General features: G+C 41.7%; 7 protein-coding genes across 7 annotated transcripts; 1 reads left to right on the forward strand and 6 right to left on the reverse strand.

The window, feature by feature from the left end:
• Window positions 1-34: 34 nt before the first annotated feature.
• BCR41DRAFT_406264 (hypothetical protein) lies at window positions 35-1,491 on the reverse strand (the record flags this gene model as incomplete). The annotated part of the gene is made up of 3 exons (XM_022029392.1): window positions 1,064-1,491; window positions 698-966; window positions 35-652 (listed from the first exon to the last, which is right to left on the reverse strand). The coding sequence occupies exons 1-3, from the start codon at window positions 1,098-1,100 to the stop codon at window positions 35-37; spliced, it is 924 nt and encodes a 307-aa protein (XP_021885774.1). The 5' UTR covers window positions 1,101-1,491.
• On the reverse strand, window positions 1,029-2,451 carry BCR41DRAFT_344638 (SCP2 sterol-binding domain-containing protein). The gene is made up of 3 exons (XM_022022553.1): window positions 2,351-2,451; window positions 1,722-1,871; window positions 1,029-1,623 (listed from the first exon to the last, which is right to left on the reverse strand). The coding sequence occupies exons 1-3, from the start codon at window positions 2,352-2,354 to the stop codon at window positions 1,373-1,375; spliced, it is 405 nt and encodes a 134-aa protein (XP_021885775.1). The 5' UTR covers window positions 2,355-2,451; the 3' UTR covers window positions 1,029-1,372.
• A 728-nt stretch (window positions 2,452-3,179) lies between these two features.
• Window positions 3,180-4,850, reverse strand: BCR41DRAFT_366793 (hypothetical protein; the record flags this gene model as incomplete). The annotated part of the gene is made up of 1 exon (XM_022026252.1): window positions 3,180-4,850. The coding sequence occupies one exon, from the start codon at window positions 4,848-4,850 to the stop codon at window positions 3,180-3,182; it is 1,671 nt and encodes a 556-aa protein (XP_021885776.1).
• Window positions 4,851-8,331: 3,481 nt separating this feature from the next.
• On the reverse strand, window positions 8,332-10,342 carry BCR41DRAFT_382994 (hypothetical protein; the record flags this gene model as incomplete). The annotated part of the gene is made up of 1 exon (XM_022027405.1): window positions 8,332-10,342. The coding sequence occupies exon 1, from the start codon at window positions 10,330-10,332 to the stop codon at window positions 8,332-8,334; it is 2,001 nt and encodes a 666-aa protein (XP_021885777.1). The 5' UTR covers window positions 10,333-10,342.
• A 1,380-nt stretch (window positions 10,343-11,722) lies between these two features.
• On the reverse strand, window positions 11,723-13,051 carry BCR41DRAFT_66553 (hypothetical protein). Its single transcript, XM_022030971.1, has 2 exons — window positions 12,978-13,051; window positions 11,723-12,846 (listed from the first exon to the last, which is right to left on the reverse strand). Exon 2 carries the CDS (start codon window positions 12,820-12,822, stop codon window positions 11,749-11,751), a length of 1,074 nt encoding a protein of 357 aa, XP_021885778.1. The 5' UTR covers window positions 12,823-12,846; window positions 12,978-13,051; the 3' UTR covers window positions 11,723-11,748.
• A 1-nt stretch (window position 13,052) lies between these two features.
• On the reverse strand, window positions 13,053-14,795 carry BCR41DRAFT_66555 (hypothetical protein). Its single transcript, XM_022030972.1, has 2 exons — window positions 14,476-14,795; window positions 13,053-14,364 (listed from the first exon to the last, which is right to left on the reverse strand). The coding sequence occupies exons 1-2, from the start codon at window positions 14,647-14,649 to the stop codon at window positions 13,360-13,362; spliced, it is 1,179 nt and encodes a 392-aa protein (XP_021885779.1). The 5' UTR covers window positions 14,650-14,795; the 3' UTR covers window positions 13,053-13,359.
• A 2,051-nt stretch (window positions 14,796-16,846) lies between these two features.
• Window positions 16,847-18,647, forward strand: BCR41DRAFT_418206 (hypothetical protein; the record flags this gene model as incomplete). The annotated part of the gene is made up of 1 exon (XM_022029596.1): window positions 16,847-18,647. Exon 1 carries the CDS (start codon window positions 16,875-16,877, stop codon window positions 18,645-18,647), a length of 1,773 nt encoding a protein of 590 aa, XP_021885780.1. The 5' UTR covers window positions 16,847-16,874.
• Between the last annotated feature and the right edge of the window lie 383 nt (window positions 18,648-19,030).

Genomic DNA, 19,030 nt, shown 5'->3' on the forward strand with positions numbered 1-19,030 from the left:
GTGAGATGCCACCAGAACAATTCAATCATCGTTTTTAGATTAAAAATATAAGGTATCGTGACCAAATAAAATTGGCGATATATTCGTTAACGGGGATAGCTACGAGTACGTGGGAATGCCGGCTTTTGGCTGCAAGATCATTATCATTCATCCAAGCCTTCAAAAAATCTTCAGCCTCAAAGCCACTCAAGACCTGCACCTGTGCCTCCATTAAACCACCAGTTGAAAGTCTTTCATTCGCCTCTTCCACGCTCCAGATAAGGATCTTTTGAGCAAGAGTTTTAGCATATCTTTTCAGATACAAACCGTTAACACTCCATGCTGCAGTCCGAATCGCCGCCTTTTGGTTGCTGGCGATCTCAACATAACCTGTCTCCTGATCAATTTCGAGTCTCAGACTAAGATCAATAATCTCAACAAGGACACTTCGCTCTTCTGGATCATTACCACCCAAATCACCCCCGCCTTCATCCTCTTTCTTCCATATGTTGCGGACCACAACCTGGCTTAATCGCCATTGCTCCGTGGCTCGAGCTACAAGTCCATACAGCCTCCATGGTAACAGCCGTTTCACAAAAATCTCTGCCACTTCTTTAGCATCATTGATGCCCGATTGATAGCCCTTGCTCATGATCGCCTCATAAAGTTCATTCTAGTCATTGTCCAAGAGTTTTAATGACACTGCATGGTTGTTCACCAAATTGAAGCCTTTAAAGTTGGCAATCTCTTGCTTGTATCGGCCATAGATCTTGTCATCATAGATTATTCCCTTTTCCTGAGGTCGATAGTCGACTACTTCAGCACTATACACAAGGATACTTGCAGCCGCTGCAGCATGATTGCGAAAATCCTTAAAGATATCAATTCCCACTTTTGCATCCGGATCTGTTGTGTCTTCGCCAGATAGACGGGTATAGCTAACTATAGCTTCACCACTGCTTCTGCTCGAGGTTAATGCCATACTCACTTCAGTAACAAGGAAGGGGTTTTAGCAAAGCAAAAACAGATTGATTTTATGGACTGGAAAGCGGGATCATTATCGACTTGAAAAATAAAATATTACCGATAAAAGAGAGAAGGAAGCACTTGATGATAAGCATGGTAGCAGCAAATGAAAAAATAATGGCAGAATAGGATTGAAAAAAAGAAAGGGAATGGGTACATTGTACACGCCGCAATTAGTTTTGTCCAGTTGCAGAATAGTGAGCCGGAGTGGCGGCCCAAGCACTCTGTGTAGCACTATGTGCAACAGATATAATTGGATAATGTTACACGTTTTTTTATTATTATTCACAATAACGGATCCAAGTTTGAATGCGTTCTTAGGGAGGAGTATGAAAGGAAAAGGAAAAAATACTTTCTTTTTTATCATTTAAAGCTTGGCCTTGAAACCAGACTTGTCTTTGGCAGCGTTGAGAACAGAGTCGAGCTTGGTGGCCATCATGATGGCACCTTTGACCTTAATCTTGCCAGACATAAAGAGCTTCTGACCGTTAGCCTTGCCCTCGGCCAAGGCAATGAAGTCATCATCGGCAATGTCGATGACAATATCAGGCTTCTTGCCGTCAACGGTTCCCTTGTGCATGGAGCCGTTGCCAGTCTTCAAGTCGAATGTCCAAGTGGCTGTATAACAATAATTTACAGATGTAAATGAGTGTGATGTCATAACAAACAGTCTAAAATAAAGTTACAGATAACTTGTAACAGCTACAAGACATTACCAACTTTGCCCTCCTTGTTCTTGACATTGAACTGGAAGATACCCTTGACCTTCTTGACCTGCTCTTGACGCTCAGCATCAGAAAGGGTCTTGAGGTGCTCATCAATCTGAGTGAGGAGAGCAGAGGATTTGAAGCCGTCGACCTGGAGAGCTAGTTATTCATTCGACGAAAAAAAAAAAAAAAATATAAAAAAAATAAAAATTAGGAGTGCGGTTCGGTTCATGGATCTCATTATCACTTTAGACCTCTCCTTTTGGAATTATAAAAAAAAAAATAAATAAATAAATAAATAAAAAAGAGTTGACTGATATCTTTCTATTTGCTTTCTGCTTTTTGTTCTTTCGCTCCTGTTTAATAAAAAAGGTGCAAACACGACTAGTTGGAATGATGGATGATTGGCATGACATCCTGTGAATTCAGAAATGATGTGTGGCATCTTGAAAGAAAGCCATGGTGATTAACTTTACAGCCCGCTGATCGACTCGAATGAACAGGGACAATAAAAGCAATAATGATGGTGAAAGCAAGACAAGTCGAGAATAGCGTATCATTCTTCAACAGGAAGACGTGTTGGTCTCAGGTGAGACTGTAAAATAACAAACAATGAAACTTTTACAACATGTACTTACACATGATATAGATGTTTGGTGAATGAAAATGAGGTGGTAGAAAGAAGTGGAGAGAAAGAGGGAGGTTTTTGTTAAAAAGAATGAAAGAAAGAGAAAAAGGAAGCTTTCCTCGGCCGGAGATCGAGCTTTTTTATACTTTCTATTTTATGCGGTTTTGCGTGCCAAGCAATGTGATCGGCTGGGTAGTACAATTGTTCTCAATTCACTCTCACCCTCCCTCTGCTTTCGCATTCAAGATCTTAATTTGTACTGTACTTGTAAGCTTTAAACCCCATCAACATCATCAACATCATTAGTATCAGTCTCATTAGTATCATTAGTATCATTAGTATCATTAGTATCATTAGTATCCATTGTCTGTTTCATCCTTCTTCTACTTGTCAAGGTCAGTAGCATTGATCCAAATGCAACAGCAATGTATGTTTGGACTTATAGGTATCGAAAAGAAAGACAGCAGTATTAACAATTTTATCTACAAAAATATCATCTGGAGGTCGCCGCTGTCTGCACTTCCCATCTACACAACATGTAATTGTAGTTTTGACTTTGTGGAGATCAAAAAGGATTTTGTTTTGCACGTGCAAATCATTTAGTCTGAACCGAGAGCTGTCACTTCGTGTCCTCGTGGACTATTTTTTTTGCTTTCCCCGCAAAAAATTCCTCCACAGCTCACTAAAACACTAAAACACTAAAACACGAAACACGAGTGCAACGCGTACTAAAAGCTCATATACCCATATTTATATCTATATTATTATAATTTAGATAATTTAGTTTACCTATTGTTACCTATTTTATTTCTTATTATATTCCAGGAAACATCCAGAGTTTACACCTTCCAAATCCCATAACCTAGCCAGACTTCTTCCAGAAGTTCAAACTTTAATAGATGAGTGGCAACCTTGTTTACAATTGGATGGGAGCCCAATGCCTGTAATCCATCGTTTGTTGAAGCGGCAATAGCATTCACCATATTAGCAGAAGTCATTGTTGTTGTTGTGGCTATTGCTGATGTCGTGTCTAGGAGCATAGAACCAGGTCTAAAGTCATTTCCAGCGACTGAAGGTACTGTAGCTTTAGCTTCATGTTTCTTGGATTCTTCATCACTCATCATCTCTGTTGTCGTTGACAGTGTTTCAGTATCCTTACTCTCAATGGATTCTTTAACCACTGCGGTTGCTGCGGTTGCCGCGACTGCTGCTGCTGCTGCTGCCGCTGCTGCTGCCCGTTTTTTGGTATAATGGCCTTGAGCCCATTTCTTGATTGCAGCCATAATCAATTCTTTTGTATCCAATCCTTTGATCCGAACTCGAAGACGTCTCAGGCTGTTGCAATTCCATGGGATCCGATCGACCAAATGAATATCCATCTCATGGCATGGAAGATCTACAAATGTCAGGTTGGGACATCTCGACATCATCAAGTGTATCATCCATCCTTCGTGAAACGTGTCGTTCACAAAAAAGACGTTATCTGAATTGTAGCTCCAATTTGCGACTTTGGGATTGTCGGCTCGGATGACTGTTAATGTTGACTGGTTACGGATCAGGCCAAGAATGAAGTTTGAATTGATTTTTTTATATCGAAAGCATAGATACTGCATATTCGTGAACACCTTGGCGGCCAAGTCATGAACCATGGTCCCATTAGCGTTCCGCATGTCATATTGTTTGATATTCGGGCTGTACTTTTTGACTACACTTCGGAGGAGTGCTGCATTTGAATCATTCAAATCAATCTCAAAACCTCGGATGTCCCAGTACACCAGATTCGGGAAATGTACCAACAGAGGATTAGATTCCACTCTGTTAGAATCAGGCCAGAGCACACGGGTTAGTGACATGAAAATACTAGTGACACCGTTATGTTGAAATAATTCCTGGTTTTCTTCAGGCAAGATGTTGCAGTCAAGGATTTGTACTTCATTAAGATTGGGACATCTAAAAAGGACCTTGGAAAATGAGCTCCGGGTCATGTTAAGGCGTCTTATTCGAAGGTCTGAAATGGTGGTAGTAGCAAAGCTAGCGACAGTTGTGGTTAAAGAACCTTGAGACTCATTCTCGATGAGTGCTTCCTCTAGCGCAAGTGTTTCATGGCCAGTCAAAGATTTACTGCCTTCGATCTCCAGTGTGATAAGTGTGCGTAGGTTTCGCCGGATGAGCTCAAGTGCGTGCTGATGATAGCCATTCCTTGGCTTTGTTCTGATATGGAGCTGTTGTAAACGACTGACGCTGTCGGTCTGGAGTAAGTTGAGCTCTGATCTTTTGGTGATATTTTTCACTTTGCGGATGTGATGTCCATTTTTAGCCACAGTTTGTGGATGCAACTCTTTGAAGCTTGGTCGGGCCGCAAAATCGATGGTGTGCCACAAGTGCGGCGTAAAGTTGGTGTTCCAGACTTTGGAAACTTGACTACATGCGACCATATCGTTTGATCTGAGGAACTCACAAATCACCTCCAAGATTGTAGGCTCAAGGACAAGTGTAGTTGCATCTGTCATTTGTTTTTACTTTTCCTTCCTTTCTCTTGATACGAACTACGGCAACAATACACATATAAGACAAAAAAATAAGGAGATCGAAGACTTGAATATAATATACAAGATCTTGGTGTCAGAAAGCGAATTTGATCAAAGAAATAGAAAATGGAGAAGAGAAGCAAACCACTGTGGTTTTATACCGTTTATCAAGTTATGAGGGGCTATTTCTTTTGAGAACAAGAATACAAATATGCATGGAGTGCCATCAACTGTCTTTTTTTTTGTTTTTTTTACTTCCTCTTCTAAGCATTGCACTTGAGACAATAATCATATTCACATCGTGCAAGGAAAAGTAACAATAAATAGCAATCCTTTTAACCAGTCACCATGGTTTGATCAATGTACATAAAACACTCTCATGATCAGTCTTGTACAACTCAATTCAGGGGTCATCTCATTAAAGATTGTTAGGCAAGGACAGAAAAAAAGGCCCTTTTTCATTTCTCATTTCTCTCCAGGAGATTCAATATAATGAAAAAGTTGTCGTGTGATCTGAATGATCTGCTGGACTTTTGTGCACAATCGAAAGCAGATCAAAAGAATAAAAAAACTGCTCTATGCACAGTGACCTCCTACGAAGTCTGGTGGCGCAGAGTGTGCCACCATTAAAGAAGATCAAGGAAGAGAAGACTAGTGGGAAGAAAAAAAAAAAATTATTTTTTCGAAACCGCTGGATTTACAGCCTTAGCAGCCTCAGCGGACCAGAGCAATGTAACTTTCTCGGAGGCGGAAAGAGAATTGAGCCCCACCGCAAGGGCCATTTCACATACACAGCAGATGTACCAACATTCAAAATATGCACCATAAATATTTGACCTTCACAAACACGCAACTGCGTCTAGAAGGCCACAGAACTGGATAGATATCACACAAGCCATTGAATAATATTGGCCCATCTCTCATTGATGAGATTCATTTCATGGCCAATGCAGTTGAAATGAGCAAAGTTTTAGAGTTTGAATTCTCTCACACGATTGTGTAGAGTCAGTGAAAAAAAAAAAAAAAAAAAAAAAAAAAAAATAGTAAAGTAGAGTAGAGTGGAAAAAGAGTATGGAATGTAGCTAGTTGAATAGGAGCGTAAAGAGTAATGCAATAGTTATAAGAATGACATTTGACAAATGTGATTTTACACTTTACATCCAACACCTTACCTATTGTTAAATGAGCGTGTGGGCGAAGAGAGAGAAGACAGAAAATGAGAGGGAAGCTTCTTTTTTAATGTTTTTTTTTTTTTTTTTTTTTTTTTTCGTTTGTTCCTACGCTAGTCCAACTTTGGCCTTACTTCGTTTTCTCCTTAGTTTACCTTTCTGCTGCGGGACAAATTTTCTGCCCAATGGTACAGCCCAAGAAAGGATGGCAAGGATAACTCTCAAACACATTTCTTTCTGGTTTAGTTCCCACTTCACATCATTACACTTCATATTCCACATTAGATGATCGATCTTCCGACACCATTCATTGTGAATGGAATCAACAAAGGATAGTATAGAATTGCATCCATGGTGACAAACTCTTTCACTAATTTATCAACCAAAAGTTCATGTAGCCGTGCGTCAATGAAACACCTTCCATGACGATATCAGCAGTCATTCCAACAACAGTGGCAATAGTGGCGATGCGTTCAATGACACTTGTCCTCGGTATATCCTCATAATTGCACTGCGTCTATCTCTGTGTGCTATCTTTCAGTGCAACAGTGTCCCGCGCAACTTTGACAAGTCATTTTCTCTGCAAATTATTATTCCACATCCAGAGAGTCAACAAGCGGTTTGCTAAGCGACACCACTTCATCTGATATGTCAACGCAGTCATTGAATAAATACTTGAGCACCTTTCGAAGCTTAAACTACTGTCACTACCATATATTCTTTCTCACGCTTCTTCAATTGTGGTATCTAACTAATCATACAATCCGAAAGCATCTCGGAATACGCCTGCAAACGTCTGTCGTCGAATGCAGTCCAAATATTGATGTCGCCTCTTTGACTTATATCGAGATCAATCTATCCTATCTAAAGGTCGAAAGTTATAGAAATCCAGGGTCGGTAATCTTTAGTGTTGCCAATAAGTATAATGGATACACATAATGCGCATACTCTGGGGTTGTGCTGCTGTCCAATGACTCTATGGATATTGGATAAGAGTACGCTGAACAAGCTCGGTAATGAGTAAAAGCGCCTGTATATAGTAATGAAAACGCTAGTTCAAGAGATGCTTCAAAGTGATACACGAGGTTCAACCTGACGGACAAGATACTGCAAATGGATCAAATTGGACGCCTTGGCAGCGGACGACGAGCCAAGGAGGAGCGAGGATCAAATAGCAGAGCCTTTACACTTTAACTGTCGGATGGCCCATTTTCCCTTTGTTCCTCCCAGTAGGATCCAGGTTATTTTCAATCAGATACTGCTCCCTTATATGCTCCTGAAACAGCCTACATTGCTAGGTGCCCTCGGCTAAGAAGGGAATATTGCCCCTAAAGCAATGTAATGTTGGCAATGTTAACAATGAATTCATTGTCCTTTTCCAGACTAAACACTCGATCTTGGTATGTTGGACAATTATGGCGAAAATTCGTTTGCGGAGAGTTCAAGCCATTTGTGGACACAAGAAAAGTGAGATAGACTCAAAAATAGCGGATGTCGCTGAGTTGAGTAGTTGTTGAATAAAACCGTGTCGTTAGGAATCGCACTACGGATATTATGCGCCACAGGCGCGCTCACTTCATGCACACATGGATTTTTATTATGGCATAGATTGTTGAATCTTCCAATATTCCGTTTCTCCTTGAATGCGCGAAAGGGAAAAACAAGGAGGGTGGATTGTTTAGCCATTCAAATACCCAAAGGCAAACAGGATAATCAAAGTTATAGAACTTGTTTAGTGGCAAAAGATCAGTGCCCTTTGACCCTTCTTTCCAATTCTTGGTCGCACAAGAACTTCGGCCCACCAACGCCTTGCCTATTTTCATCTCTCGATTCATTCGACCCCACACCTGTTTGTTTTTATATTATGGTCAAGTGAGAAATCTTCATTGATGCAGCGGCTCTCGTCGTTTGTGCAGTAATAACTGTTTATTGACTATAGTTTCTGGAGTATTTTGTTCATAGAGTATAGAAAATAAATCCCATGGCCCTGAGGGTCCTTGTTATCAGAAAAAAAAAGGTATGTCATATGGTAATGTAATTCTGCTTATATGTTTGCTTGAGTCGTAGCAATTCAAGCTTGTCATATTGTTAATTTCATATAGGTCGATTTTTTCTGCATGCTTGTCATCAGGTAGGTCAATGCCGTTTTGTACAGTATTGCAGCCTTCCAAGGACATGATACAAAAGTGAAGAAGCAGAAGTATAGTGCGCGCCAGCGCAGATCGTAAACTTGATGCTATTTATGCAATCATATAAAATTCTTTTTTAATATACTATATTACTGATATGAAAATCTAGTCATCCCAATCATTAGAGTCATAACAGTCATCATAATCAGTATGAATTACTCTTAAGTTAGGCTTCTGCTCCTTCAACCACTCCCAGTGCGACTCATTCAAAGGATTATCTGTTAAAGAGCGATCTGTAAGTGTGATCTTTTCCAGCTTAGGCCATTGTTCAAACATGAATCGCACTTCTGGCATATCCATCTCTGCCCAAAAATTATACTCTAAGCATAGATGTTTCAACTCTTTGAGGTCAGCCAACTCAGTTAACCAGCCATGCTTGATATTCAAATCCAATTCGAAATGATGTGTAGGATAATCTCGCATAGTTCTTGCAACTTCGCTTCTGTCAACGCTAAGCGTTAATTCCTCTAGCTTGTGTAAGCGACCAATCTGTTTATACACAGTTTGCCAAGCTTTTCCCCAATCGGATGATGATATCTCATCGTCTGCATGCCTCTTGACACTATCTGGAATACCATTCTCATCCTCGCAGATAATAGCACTATTGTCTTGATCAAAACCATCAATGATATTGCTATCATCACTATCATCACTATCATCACTATCATCGCTGCCTCTCCGTGGATCATCCGAGCTTCCTCTTTGACCTAGCGTTAATTGTAGGTCCTTCATTTCTGTACAAACCCACTCTTTACTCACGATATCCTCGAGATGTATTGCCACCTGCCCACAATCGCATGCATGGGCCCAAAATCGCTTCAATTGACGACACCTGGAAAACATGAATTGAAGATCCTTACTGTGAACCACTTCACAGTCTTCCAGTTCAATCTCCTCAAGCGATTCTGCATGTTGCTTAATCAGCTTCGAAAATACACCTCTGTCCTCGCAAAAATAATTTTCATCATCGAAAAATTGTCCCGAAAACTTCTTGAGAGACCCAGATGAACATGCTTTGATCATAGCAAGTGCTGCCCTATCATCATAAGCGTCTCGTGTGAATAAGGAACATTCTAGATGCTGTAATTTTGGGAAAATATCATCTGGAAAGGTGTCCTGATTGTAATGTTCCTCGAATATTCTCGGAACGCGAAATCGTTCCAAATTAGGCAAAAATGTTTTAAAGAGGCGAGCGAGGAATAAATCTGGATAACCATCAGCATGAAATGGCAATGCCAACGCCTTAATATTAGAGACAAAGTTAGGGTTTCTGTAGCTGCTGTTGGTATTGTTATTGTTGCTACTACTATTTCCACTAATTTTGCTGGCAATGCTCCTGTTGGGGCGATCCTCTATATCCTGGTCGGCGGTTCTGATCAAAGAGTCCAAAAGCGATGTAAAGTCATCTGAATAGCGAGCCGACCTTGGATAAGTAGCGCCTCTAACATAAATATGGCTACACTCCACCTCTGTTAGTTGAGGATGAGTCAGGATAGCCTTCAAGAACCGAAGTAATATTTTTTGAGTGATATGGAACTTCCGCAGGTCGAGTCTTTGAAGGCATGGCAAGGGCGAAAAGATGAGATCCAAAAGTTTTTGACGACCCCATAAATCGATGTTCGGTATGCATCCGACATCGAGCTGGAGAGCTGCAAGCTGTGAACAATGATGAAGGATCGTGAGGAGTTGCTTGGCTGCCGGGACAGTTAGGTTCTTAGAAGAGACTAGAAGGCTATAAAGATTGAGGGGGGATGTAGAGCGTTTTAGAGATACCATTGCCCCTAACTCAGCTTGAAGTTTAGACGACGACGATGACGACAGTGAAGCCTCGGCAGCTCCTGGATATTCAGACGCATCGAACGGGGCCAAGCCGAGATTAAGAGTTTCTAAATCACGAATCTTCATGGATCGAAAGCGATGAAGGTTCCGAAAAAGAAAATCATGTTCTAAACGTTCGGGTCTGATGGTTGCTTTGGAAAATAGGTGCGGTTCCAGCACAGAAGCAAACGCTTTACAAGTGAGCATCAATTGAACCAAGTCGCACAGTGACAGATGCAGCGCTACTAAGCTAGCAAGTTCAGGAATGTTAAAAATGTTGGAAACCATTTGGCGATAAGGACCAATGTTGGGATGAGGATTGTCGTGAAAACATGCAAACTCTTTCTGATCTCCACGTGATCATCTGATTTTAGAGTTTGTTTCTTGGACAAAAATTAGTGCTCCACTCCTCTTCACTTACTTGGCCACGAAGATGCTTACTGGAGTATCGTAAAAAAAAAATCTTAATTTACTTTTGATTATATGACTGGAGACAGGTCTGTTGTGATAATTGTTAGCCTCTCTCTTCACTTCTTGACCTCACTTAATCGTGATGGCACCCGGTAAACTTCCCTCGGCGTTTGTAGCACTGCGCTACCTATTTAGTAAAAAAGAAAGACAAAAGCTCCATCCTATTGCCAATACCAGTGCCAAATAGCAAAGTGCTCTGAAGCTCACACCAACCTTCCAAGTCCCTCTTCATAGCTCTTATCTCTAGCACCATAGATTGGCAGAGGACCCCGTTAGGAACGACGGGAATACCTGTCCCAGCGCCCTCAGGACGAACGTAAGTGCCTCGTGTTGGGAAATAGAGCAGTTGCCAGCCAACCGGCTCGTCCTATTAACCCCTTGGCGCCGAGCAACAACAAGCAGGTCCTGTTCCAATGGCTCTGAAAAGAAGCATCTCTCTTCTCCAAGAGCATTGGCAACTTGGCACGAATCAATCCTAAATCCACACAAGACGCGCCAGCAATCTTTGTCGCCATTGACAGCATGCCAGTGAAATCCTGTTCCCAGAAGACGAACTACTTGCAAATGATATCTGTAAGCTTCGGTATATCCGAAGAGTGGTAAATTTTCTCATTATGTGTGGTCTGTCAGTGTCGCACACAATGAGCTATTCAACTCCTAGGATTTTAACAACGAATTTACCCAAGAAGGTCCGCCCAGAAGTTCTTAATGCCCGTTCTCGATTTTAAGATAGCTTTTTGCCAAGTATCCTGAATAAACACCCTAGTTTTCCTTGTACTCTACTCTTGTGCCCTCTTGCCCTTTCCATTGCATACTCACTCGCCTTACTCAGAAAAGGCCACCTTACCTTGTACTAAGCATAAGCCCCTGACAGGCTGCTCGACCCAGATTCCTCCAATAGAGCCATCAAGTCAAGAAAACAAAGACATTCCCGTTCCTTGCATCAGTCAATCGTATTAGGCAGCATTAAGGCTCTTGTGACAGGTACATCAAGGATTTACTTTATGAGCGATCAGCTTTTAAATCAATTTTTTTCCCAATCCCTTCACTGTCAATTTAATAAGTGAAGGTGATTGGGAACAAGCCTATCAGATCGTTCAAGTATACTCAGCGAGCCCAGGGAATGAACAAAAGTGTAAAGTATGTTTATTGGGGTTTTTGGGGTGCAATAACTGAGTGATATCTAATTGTTGCTAATGGTAATGATGGACAAGTCTCGGTTATATCAGATACCTAGGAACTAAGGCCACTCGTCTCATCTTGCTTGTAAGCAAGAATACATCCATCCCTGTACACAAATCCCAAGCTTGCTTCATTGCCATATGCAATATATGGCGGCCCTGCATGCCACAGTTTTGGCTTGGATAACCAAACTAGGTTCCCGATACATCTTCCGCTATATTTGTAGAGCTTGTCAATTGCACACTCGTATTCCTCACTAAACTTTCGAATCCAACCATCCCAAACATCTGATAATACATGAATTTCCTCTCCATTCTCCTGCTCTTCTTCTGTCAACTCGCTCACTTGATATATGTCTTCTGGAAACGCATCACTTTCCACACCATCATAGTTTGATATATTGCGTGCATTAACTTTAAACACAGCCTTGATGTCTGTAGTGTACCCAAAGCTATGTAGGATCGTTACAACTTTAAGATCCCGTCCCTTCAGAATTGGCTTGACCTTATGGCCTGAGTTTTGTTGGCTAGGTGTTGGATATTTGTTGGCTAGACCTATTCCAATGACATGTCCTGGATGCCTTGCGTGGAGCTTAAGCATTGCTTTTTCGAGAGTTGTATACAGCTGATCATGGTATGGAGCCGGCTCAGGGAGATCGAGGTACAACAAGTCATAAGTCAATGTCACTCGGAAGCCTTTGGTGACTTCATCAATCCTGTGCTTACAGTCCGGATAGAATGCACACCACTTGACCGCCGTCGTAGATGATAGATCATAGGCGCTGTTCTCCACAACAAGCATGCCTCCTTCATAGCCAGTAGGCAAGCATACAACAAGAGATGCAAAGATGTTGGACCGAGGAGTGTCAACATGCTCCTTGAAGAACCCATGGGTCTCATACACACATATCTTGTTGAGTGACGCATAAATCGGTTTTGACGACTCCAAGATGTTGGCAACCTCAGCCACGAATCCTGGAATAAGCTCGTGATAGTTGTTGGACAGCATAAAATCCTTTGGCTTCAGCTCTTTGCAGTTACGATACGAATTATCGAAAACAGCACGCTCGTTCATTCCGAATCCTGAAGAGATACTAGCGCTTTTTGATCCAAGCTTTTCCAGCATCCATTTGGGCAACACTACCCGGTGCTGTAAAGAAAGTGGATTCTGTGAGTTAATCAGCATCTCCGATTGTTACACTCATCAGGACGATTATTTTATTCAAGTCTTTGTGGTAAAGCAAAAAAAAAAAAAAAAAAAAAAGGTCTAGTTCTTCTTACATGGAATTAAGTACATTTCAAGGCTTCTTAGCGATCTTGTGTTTGGGCTGCAGATCTTCCCATACTTTAACATCCACTAAGCTCCTGACAGTTTCGTCATATTGAAGCGGGACCGAGGGTCCAAATACCTAAATCGCGCCATTCATTCCAATCAACTATTAGAATTTTTTTATTGTTGAGTCTTTGAAAGAGATTGGGAGAATAGGAAGGTTTATATTAAAAATATCACTATATATACTATACAAAGGTAAAATTCTAAAACGATATTAGTGGTAGAGGCATATGGTAAGGAAGTGAGAGTAATCGGGGTGTCGAAAATCACTCCAGATGTATTAATAATTGGAATGATTTGCTTGGATGTCATCAATTGAAATGACTATCGTTAAACTTTGGTATCTATAGCATCGCTGTCGGCTTCCTGCTCGTTTGAACGACACCTCACTCTGTCGGGGTCACTGCCGGTCTGCGGGTGATTTTCTTCCGAGGATGTGGCTTTGATCTCAATCATTGACGAACTTCCGGATTCGCCAATCGCTTCAACTTCAGATGGCTCACATATTTTTAAATTATTGTCATTCCTCTTTTTGTCAGGGCTCACAGAACTATCTCCTTCATGGGAGGCCATTGCTGTTGCTGCATTAGTAGCCAACGGAATGATAGTAGGTCGTCTAAAAAATGATCCGTTTTTTATCTTTTCCGCAATATCGCCAATCATACTAGCCGCTGACGCTGAACGTGATCTGGTACCGGTGGCGTTGATGTTGTTCTTATTGTTCGATGATCCTGTTGTGGCGGAAGATGGGAAAGGGTTGAGTATGCTGGAGGATGAACGCGTTCTGGTATTGCTAGGTCTCGCTTGCAGCCCATGATCCTGTTGTAATTCTTTTCGGTGCTCTAGCTCCAATTGTTGGCGGCGATCTTCGTCTTCTTTAAGCAGCTGCTGTTGTGCTTGTGATACTGCAAAGGCTCTCTTCACACGCTGAGCGAAGGCTTCAAAGTTGCCATGCTGAGCCTGACGATAGACTGCGAATGTTGGGTAAACTTGTGAGTTAGTCGAATCCGCTGTGTTACCCCTTGGTCGAGTCTGAAAGGTGACGTTGTGTTGTGCTCGAGAAGGCATCAAGGAGTTTGAAGAATCATCTGTAGAGGTGCTTTCAGGGAGTGTAAATCGTGGTCCTTTGACCACAGCAGAGGGAATAGGTGGTAGTGATGGTGACAGGGATGCATCACTGGAAGGAGGAGGATGAAGCCGAATAGCAGGTGCCGCAGGTTGTGCGTCTGAGCGATTGGGAGAGTGAAGGACGACGGGTGTACGTATTGGTGAGTGAGTATAAATAGGTAAGCTGGACTCAACCACAGGTGAAGGAATCAAGAATCGGGCAATGAGCTATTCTCTCCAGACAAGGGTGAGAAAAAGAAGAAAAAAGAAACCGGTTAGTTTAAGTATTGGATAGGAATTCAGATTATAATGATCCTAATTATCTGTGCTCTTCCATACAGAAAAAATAAGCCAAAGGCCAAAGAAGACGCCGAGGACAGCGCCGAGAGTCTTTGAGGAGATGCTATGGTGTTTGCCATAAGCTACAGGAAGAGTAATGCAGAGGACAGCAGCGATCACAAAAAGACATCGCTGCACAGGCTTGTGCCAAGGAGGGTAGACATGTTTGAACATTGAGTCAAAGTTAGCTGCAGATCCTCGATCTGGATTGCAGTTAATGTGTTGAATGAATTGTTAATGGAGACAATCAAAAAAAAAAAAAAAAAAAAAAAAAGAGAGAGAGAGAGAGAGAGAGAGAGAGAGAGAATCAGAGAAACAAGATCAAAATAGAAATGAATGACGAGACCAGATGGACTAAAGAGAACCAAAGAGGAGTTTTTATTTGACAGAAGTGCAAGGTTGCATCATTTTGAGTTTCTATTTTGCATGCATGTTTATATTGGATAAATATAACATCAATTATCCCATCTGCACTGAAATACATGTCAACAAGCATTTAAAGCATGTTGGATTATGTGGTCACCTTTTGGGGTCTGCCTCAGCTTCATATCATAATCGCAAAAAAGGGGAAAGACTTATGACGGCGGCACATGAACACTTTACTGCATGTTACACTGGATTCTTCCCTCCAAAATACTGTCGTTAGTCCAACGATGCCAGGAAAACCCTAAATACTTCAGAATAAGACCGAAAGAAGGAAAACCAACCACTATCATGTTTTCAGTAGACATGAAGATGGACTTCCTGTCATTCTTGATAGTAAGCTTCTCACAACAGACAAACCGTCTTTCATTTAAGCCCTACATGTAATGTACTTTGTTATGGGACGCAGCCATACCCCTTTTTTTTTTTTTTTTTTTTTTTTTTTTTCTTTTCAATCTTTCACTTTCATCCCCAAGCATTCAAGCCTTCTTCGGCATATCGCTTGTCCAAAACAGCATCTCGCAATATTTGTCCCTTGATAGACTAATAGAGGCTGTTCGAACTCACAAAGAATGATCTCTCTACCTCAAACCCGTACTCTTATGCCATCCTGGAATAGCATATCAGAGAGTAGACACTAACTCTTACGACATCATAGCAATGTAACGATCCTCGGGCGTTCCTATAACGCTATTGGTATGGATCGCTTCTCCGACAAGTGCGTCTATCCCAACTTGCAAGAAATGCCATGAATTGGACGAATTATGAGTAGTAAACTTTGCTGGAAACTCGATCAAGCTCTAAGAAATTGTCGGTGACTGAAGTGTCTGCACACGATTCTTAGTATAATGAAAAGATTACCAATTTTACAAGTCATTTGTGTGACCGATCACATCCTCCAGTGGAGCAGTAAGTTGAGGTTGAGAGAGAGCTACTGGCGATGGCAGTAGCGACCAGCAACGACAATAGTATTAGAGGCGGCATCGTAAATAACAGTAGCAACAGCATCAACAATCGTCTAAATGATAGGGACAGAGTAGCATGTACATGTACACGTACTTTGGGTAATATACCCATCCCTCTCTTTTAGGTACCTCCTTGATATATTACCCATATTCGTCAACGCACAGCATTTTCAATGGGCCCTTCTTCACTTCTGATGGACGGACTCACGGCCCCTGTCACTTCTGAGTCAACAGCAGTTTGCTCTTTGGTGGTGACAACATTAGTGAGGGCCAAAGCTCCGCCAACATCTCAGATTCAGCTCTTTCTGGGCCCATAGATTCTAGACCGTGAATGTGCCAAAGTCTCAAAGTGCCAAATTTGGACATTCATGCCAGAGATTACAAGAGCATAAAATAAGCGGAAAGTAATATTGGTATGACAGTACATGTAAAAAGAGGGGCAGGAGGTAGACATAGTATATGTTTTCACACATCGCAAAGCTTGCACAATTGATAATATTCGAACATTTGTCCACTCGTATGAGGGACATCTTGGTACTGAGGATGGTATCTACCTTGTTCAGTCGCATAGGACAAAATATCAAAAAAAATAGCTTCATTATAGTCCTAAGAGTTTAGTGCTTCCATGGGGATAGAGAAGCATCTGTCAAGGTCAATTGAAATCAGATTGAGAAGTAATGGTAAGAATGCCGTAAAAGAGATGCATATCTGAAATCATGATGGTAGCGATGTCAAGCTTTATCTGCTTTAGACCTTGCTCCTATCGCATATCACATAAAATAAAAAAAAAATAAAAAAAGCATGCACGGGCATTATTTTATGTCCTAATGAATGCATTGGCCTCCACGGAGAAATAAACCTTATTTTTGGCCCATCACTATAAAACCATTGTGGGGCTCACTGGAATTGAACTTTCACAGGGCTGACGCCCATCTCCTCCATTCTTCCATTCTTTCTCTCTTTCTCTCTTTTTACACTTTTCTTTCTACCCCCCACTTTCCGATCTCCAACATGCAAACCTCACCTCTTGATATTCCGCATATTCGGGATTGTATTTCGCAATACCTGCCTCGGCGTGATCTTGCACGATGTGTACGAGTTTCCAAGGACTGGTCTCTGTACTTTACACCCCCCCTATGGTCTAGTCCCAATATAACTAACTACCGATTCGATGCTAAGACTCTTGAGGCGCAGGCTAAAAGCCTTTTGCGCTATCGACAGCACGTCAAGTTCCTTAACCTCAACAACTTTGATGCCAGTGGGCTGGTTTCCACCTCTGCTTCTGATCGACATGAATTTCCTAATCTTCGGAGGATGTACTACCGTAATGTTTTCAACGCAGGGCTGGATCCAGCAGAGAGTTTAGCGTTCATAGGGACATTAAGGTCTATCGACACATTATGGCTAGAGTATCTGGATGGAGATGATGACAAGGCACAGGATCTTTTGGCAAGCATTCTCAGTAACCCATCTTCATTACCCAACCTTCGAGACTTTATGTTGCATGGGCGAGCTTACTCTGTGCAGAGAGTCCAGCAGCTTTTCATCATAGTTTGCTCTCGATGCCAGATCGTTGATTTCAGGCTGGTACTAAATCGACCACAGGCTAGGAATATCCCAGCCCTCGATGCACTCGAGATCACTATCCAGGAACAGATGCCCATCACCAAGATCCGGTCATTGAAGATTGATTTTCTAGAGTATTCAGCTCAAGCATATTTGACCTCACTGTTAGGGAAATGTCCTGATTTAGAGGAGTTGCATTTAGAGAGTTTTACAGCGAGTGATGAAAAGTGTCAGAGACTTGTTCAGCTTATGAAGTCAAATTATTATCCACGACTATGCCGCCTGTATGTAGAATTCTGTTCCGAGTCAGGGATTACTGAAACCGAAAGAATGCTGCTTGAGCTGCTCCAGATCGCAGGCGCAGGGAAAATAGAATATCACAGTAAGATTGAGCACTATATTGACAAGCACCCAAACAACGACACCAGTAGTGGCAGAGGACATCTTCACAGTAGTGGGAATGGAAATGGAAGTGGAGGCCTTGAAACACTTGTGACTGAAGCGGCCTCACCATTTTCACCTCTGTTAGCAGCCACGTTGTTGCAGCATCACTCACAAACGCTCACTAGATTCGCACATAAAGGCCTGTTATCGATGAGTGTATTCTCAATGCTCGTGTGTGGACTTTTAAAGCTCCACATTCTCGACGTCAAGCTCGACATTAATGTGTATCTTCATAAAAATATGGATGACAACATTGACAATGACAAAGATTGCACCAACAAGCATGAAGATGGATCCACTTTATCCATTCCAGGTCAAACGTCTTTCCCATCCTTGGATTTCAGGCCGTGGGCATGTTTAGACTTATGTAAGCTGGAGCTGACCATTTGTGCTCAAGAGTACGAATGTGAAGACTACGAATCCAGCTCATGGATGACACCACAAGCAGAAAGAAGTCTTGATTATTTATTCTCAGAGATTGGCAAACTCCAGTTGATGAAAGTGTTGAACATTAGGACTTCTGGTACAAACCTAAGAGATATTTTTTCAGTAGCAGCAAATGGCGGTTATTTGGATCGTTTGCATAGACTGAAGCAACTCAGAGAAGTTGAATACATTCCTGAGCCTTTTACCTGCAAGTGGGATGCGAAGGAGGCCGCCTGGATAGAGGAAAACTGGCCTAGACTGGTCGAGATCGAAGTGGCCGGTGATAATATGGATGAATTTGAGCGAGAGATGTCTCATCGGAGACCATGGGTGGTGTTCAGAAAATAAAATTATTTGTATATAAATATAAAGAAAAAAGGGTTCATCTGTTTCTTCTCTCTCTCTTGTATTTGTTGTGCTTCGCCAGTTTTCACGTAAATGGTGGCGATAGTCAATGGTCTTTATAATAAGCATGAGCGACCAAAGAGAGATTAAAAGGGAGGAAGAAAAGATGAGCAATGGAGAGGAAAGAAGCCTCGCCGTCCTCCATGGTTAGCCTCTGAAATGACATTTGCAACATTCCAGTGTGCAATAAGAGGTTACGTCCCTGTTCTTTCAGCGCCACCAATATCTTCATGTTGCAGTATTTAAGCTGTGCTTCATCACAAGGATATCACACCCCTTGCTGACGTCTGATATCGCTTTTGTCTTTTAATAAATTGGTAATTTAT

This window comes from Lobosporangium transversale, assembly GCF_002105155.1.
Source record: "Lobosporangium transversale strain NRRL 3116 chromosome Unknown BCR41scaffold_2, whole genome shotgun sequence".
In the NCBI taxonomy this organism is placed as follows: Eukaryota; Fungi; Mortierellomycota; class Mortierellomycetes; order Mortierellales; family Mortierellaceae; genus Lobosporangium; species Lobosporangium transversale.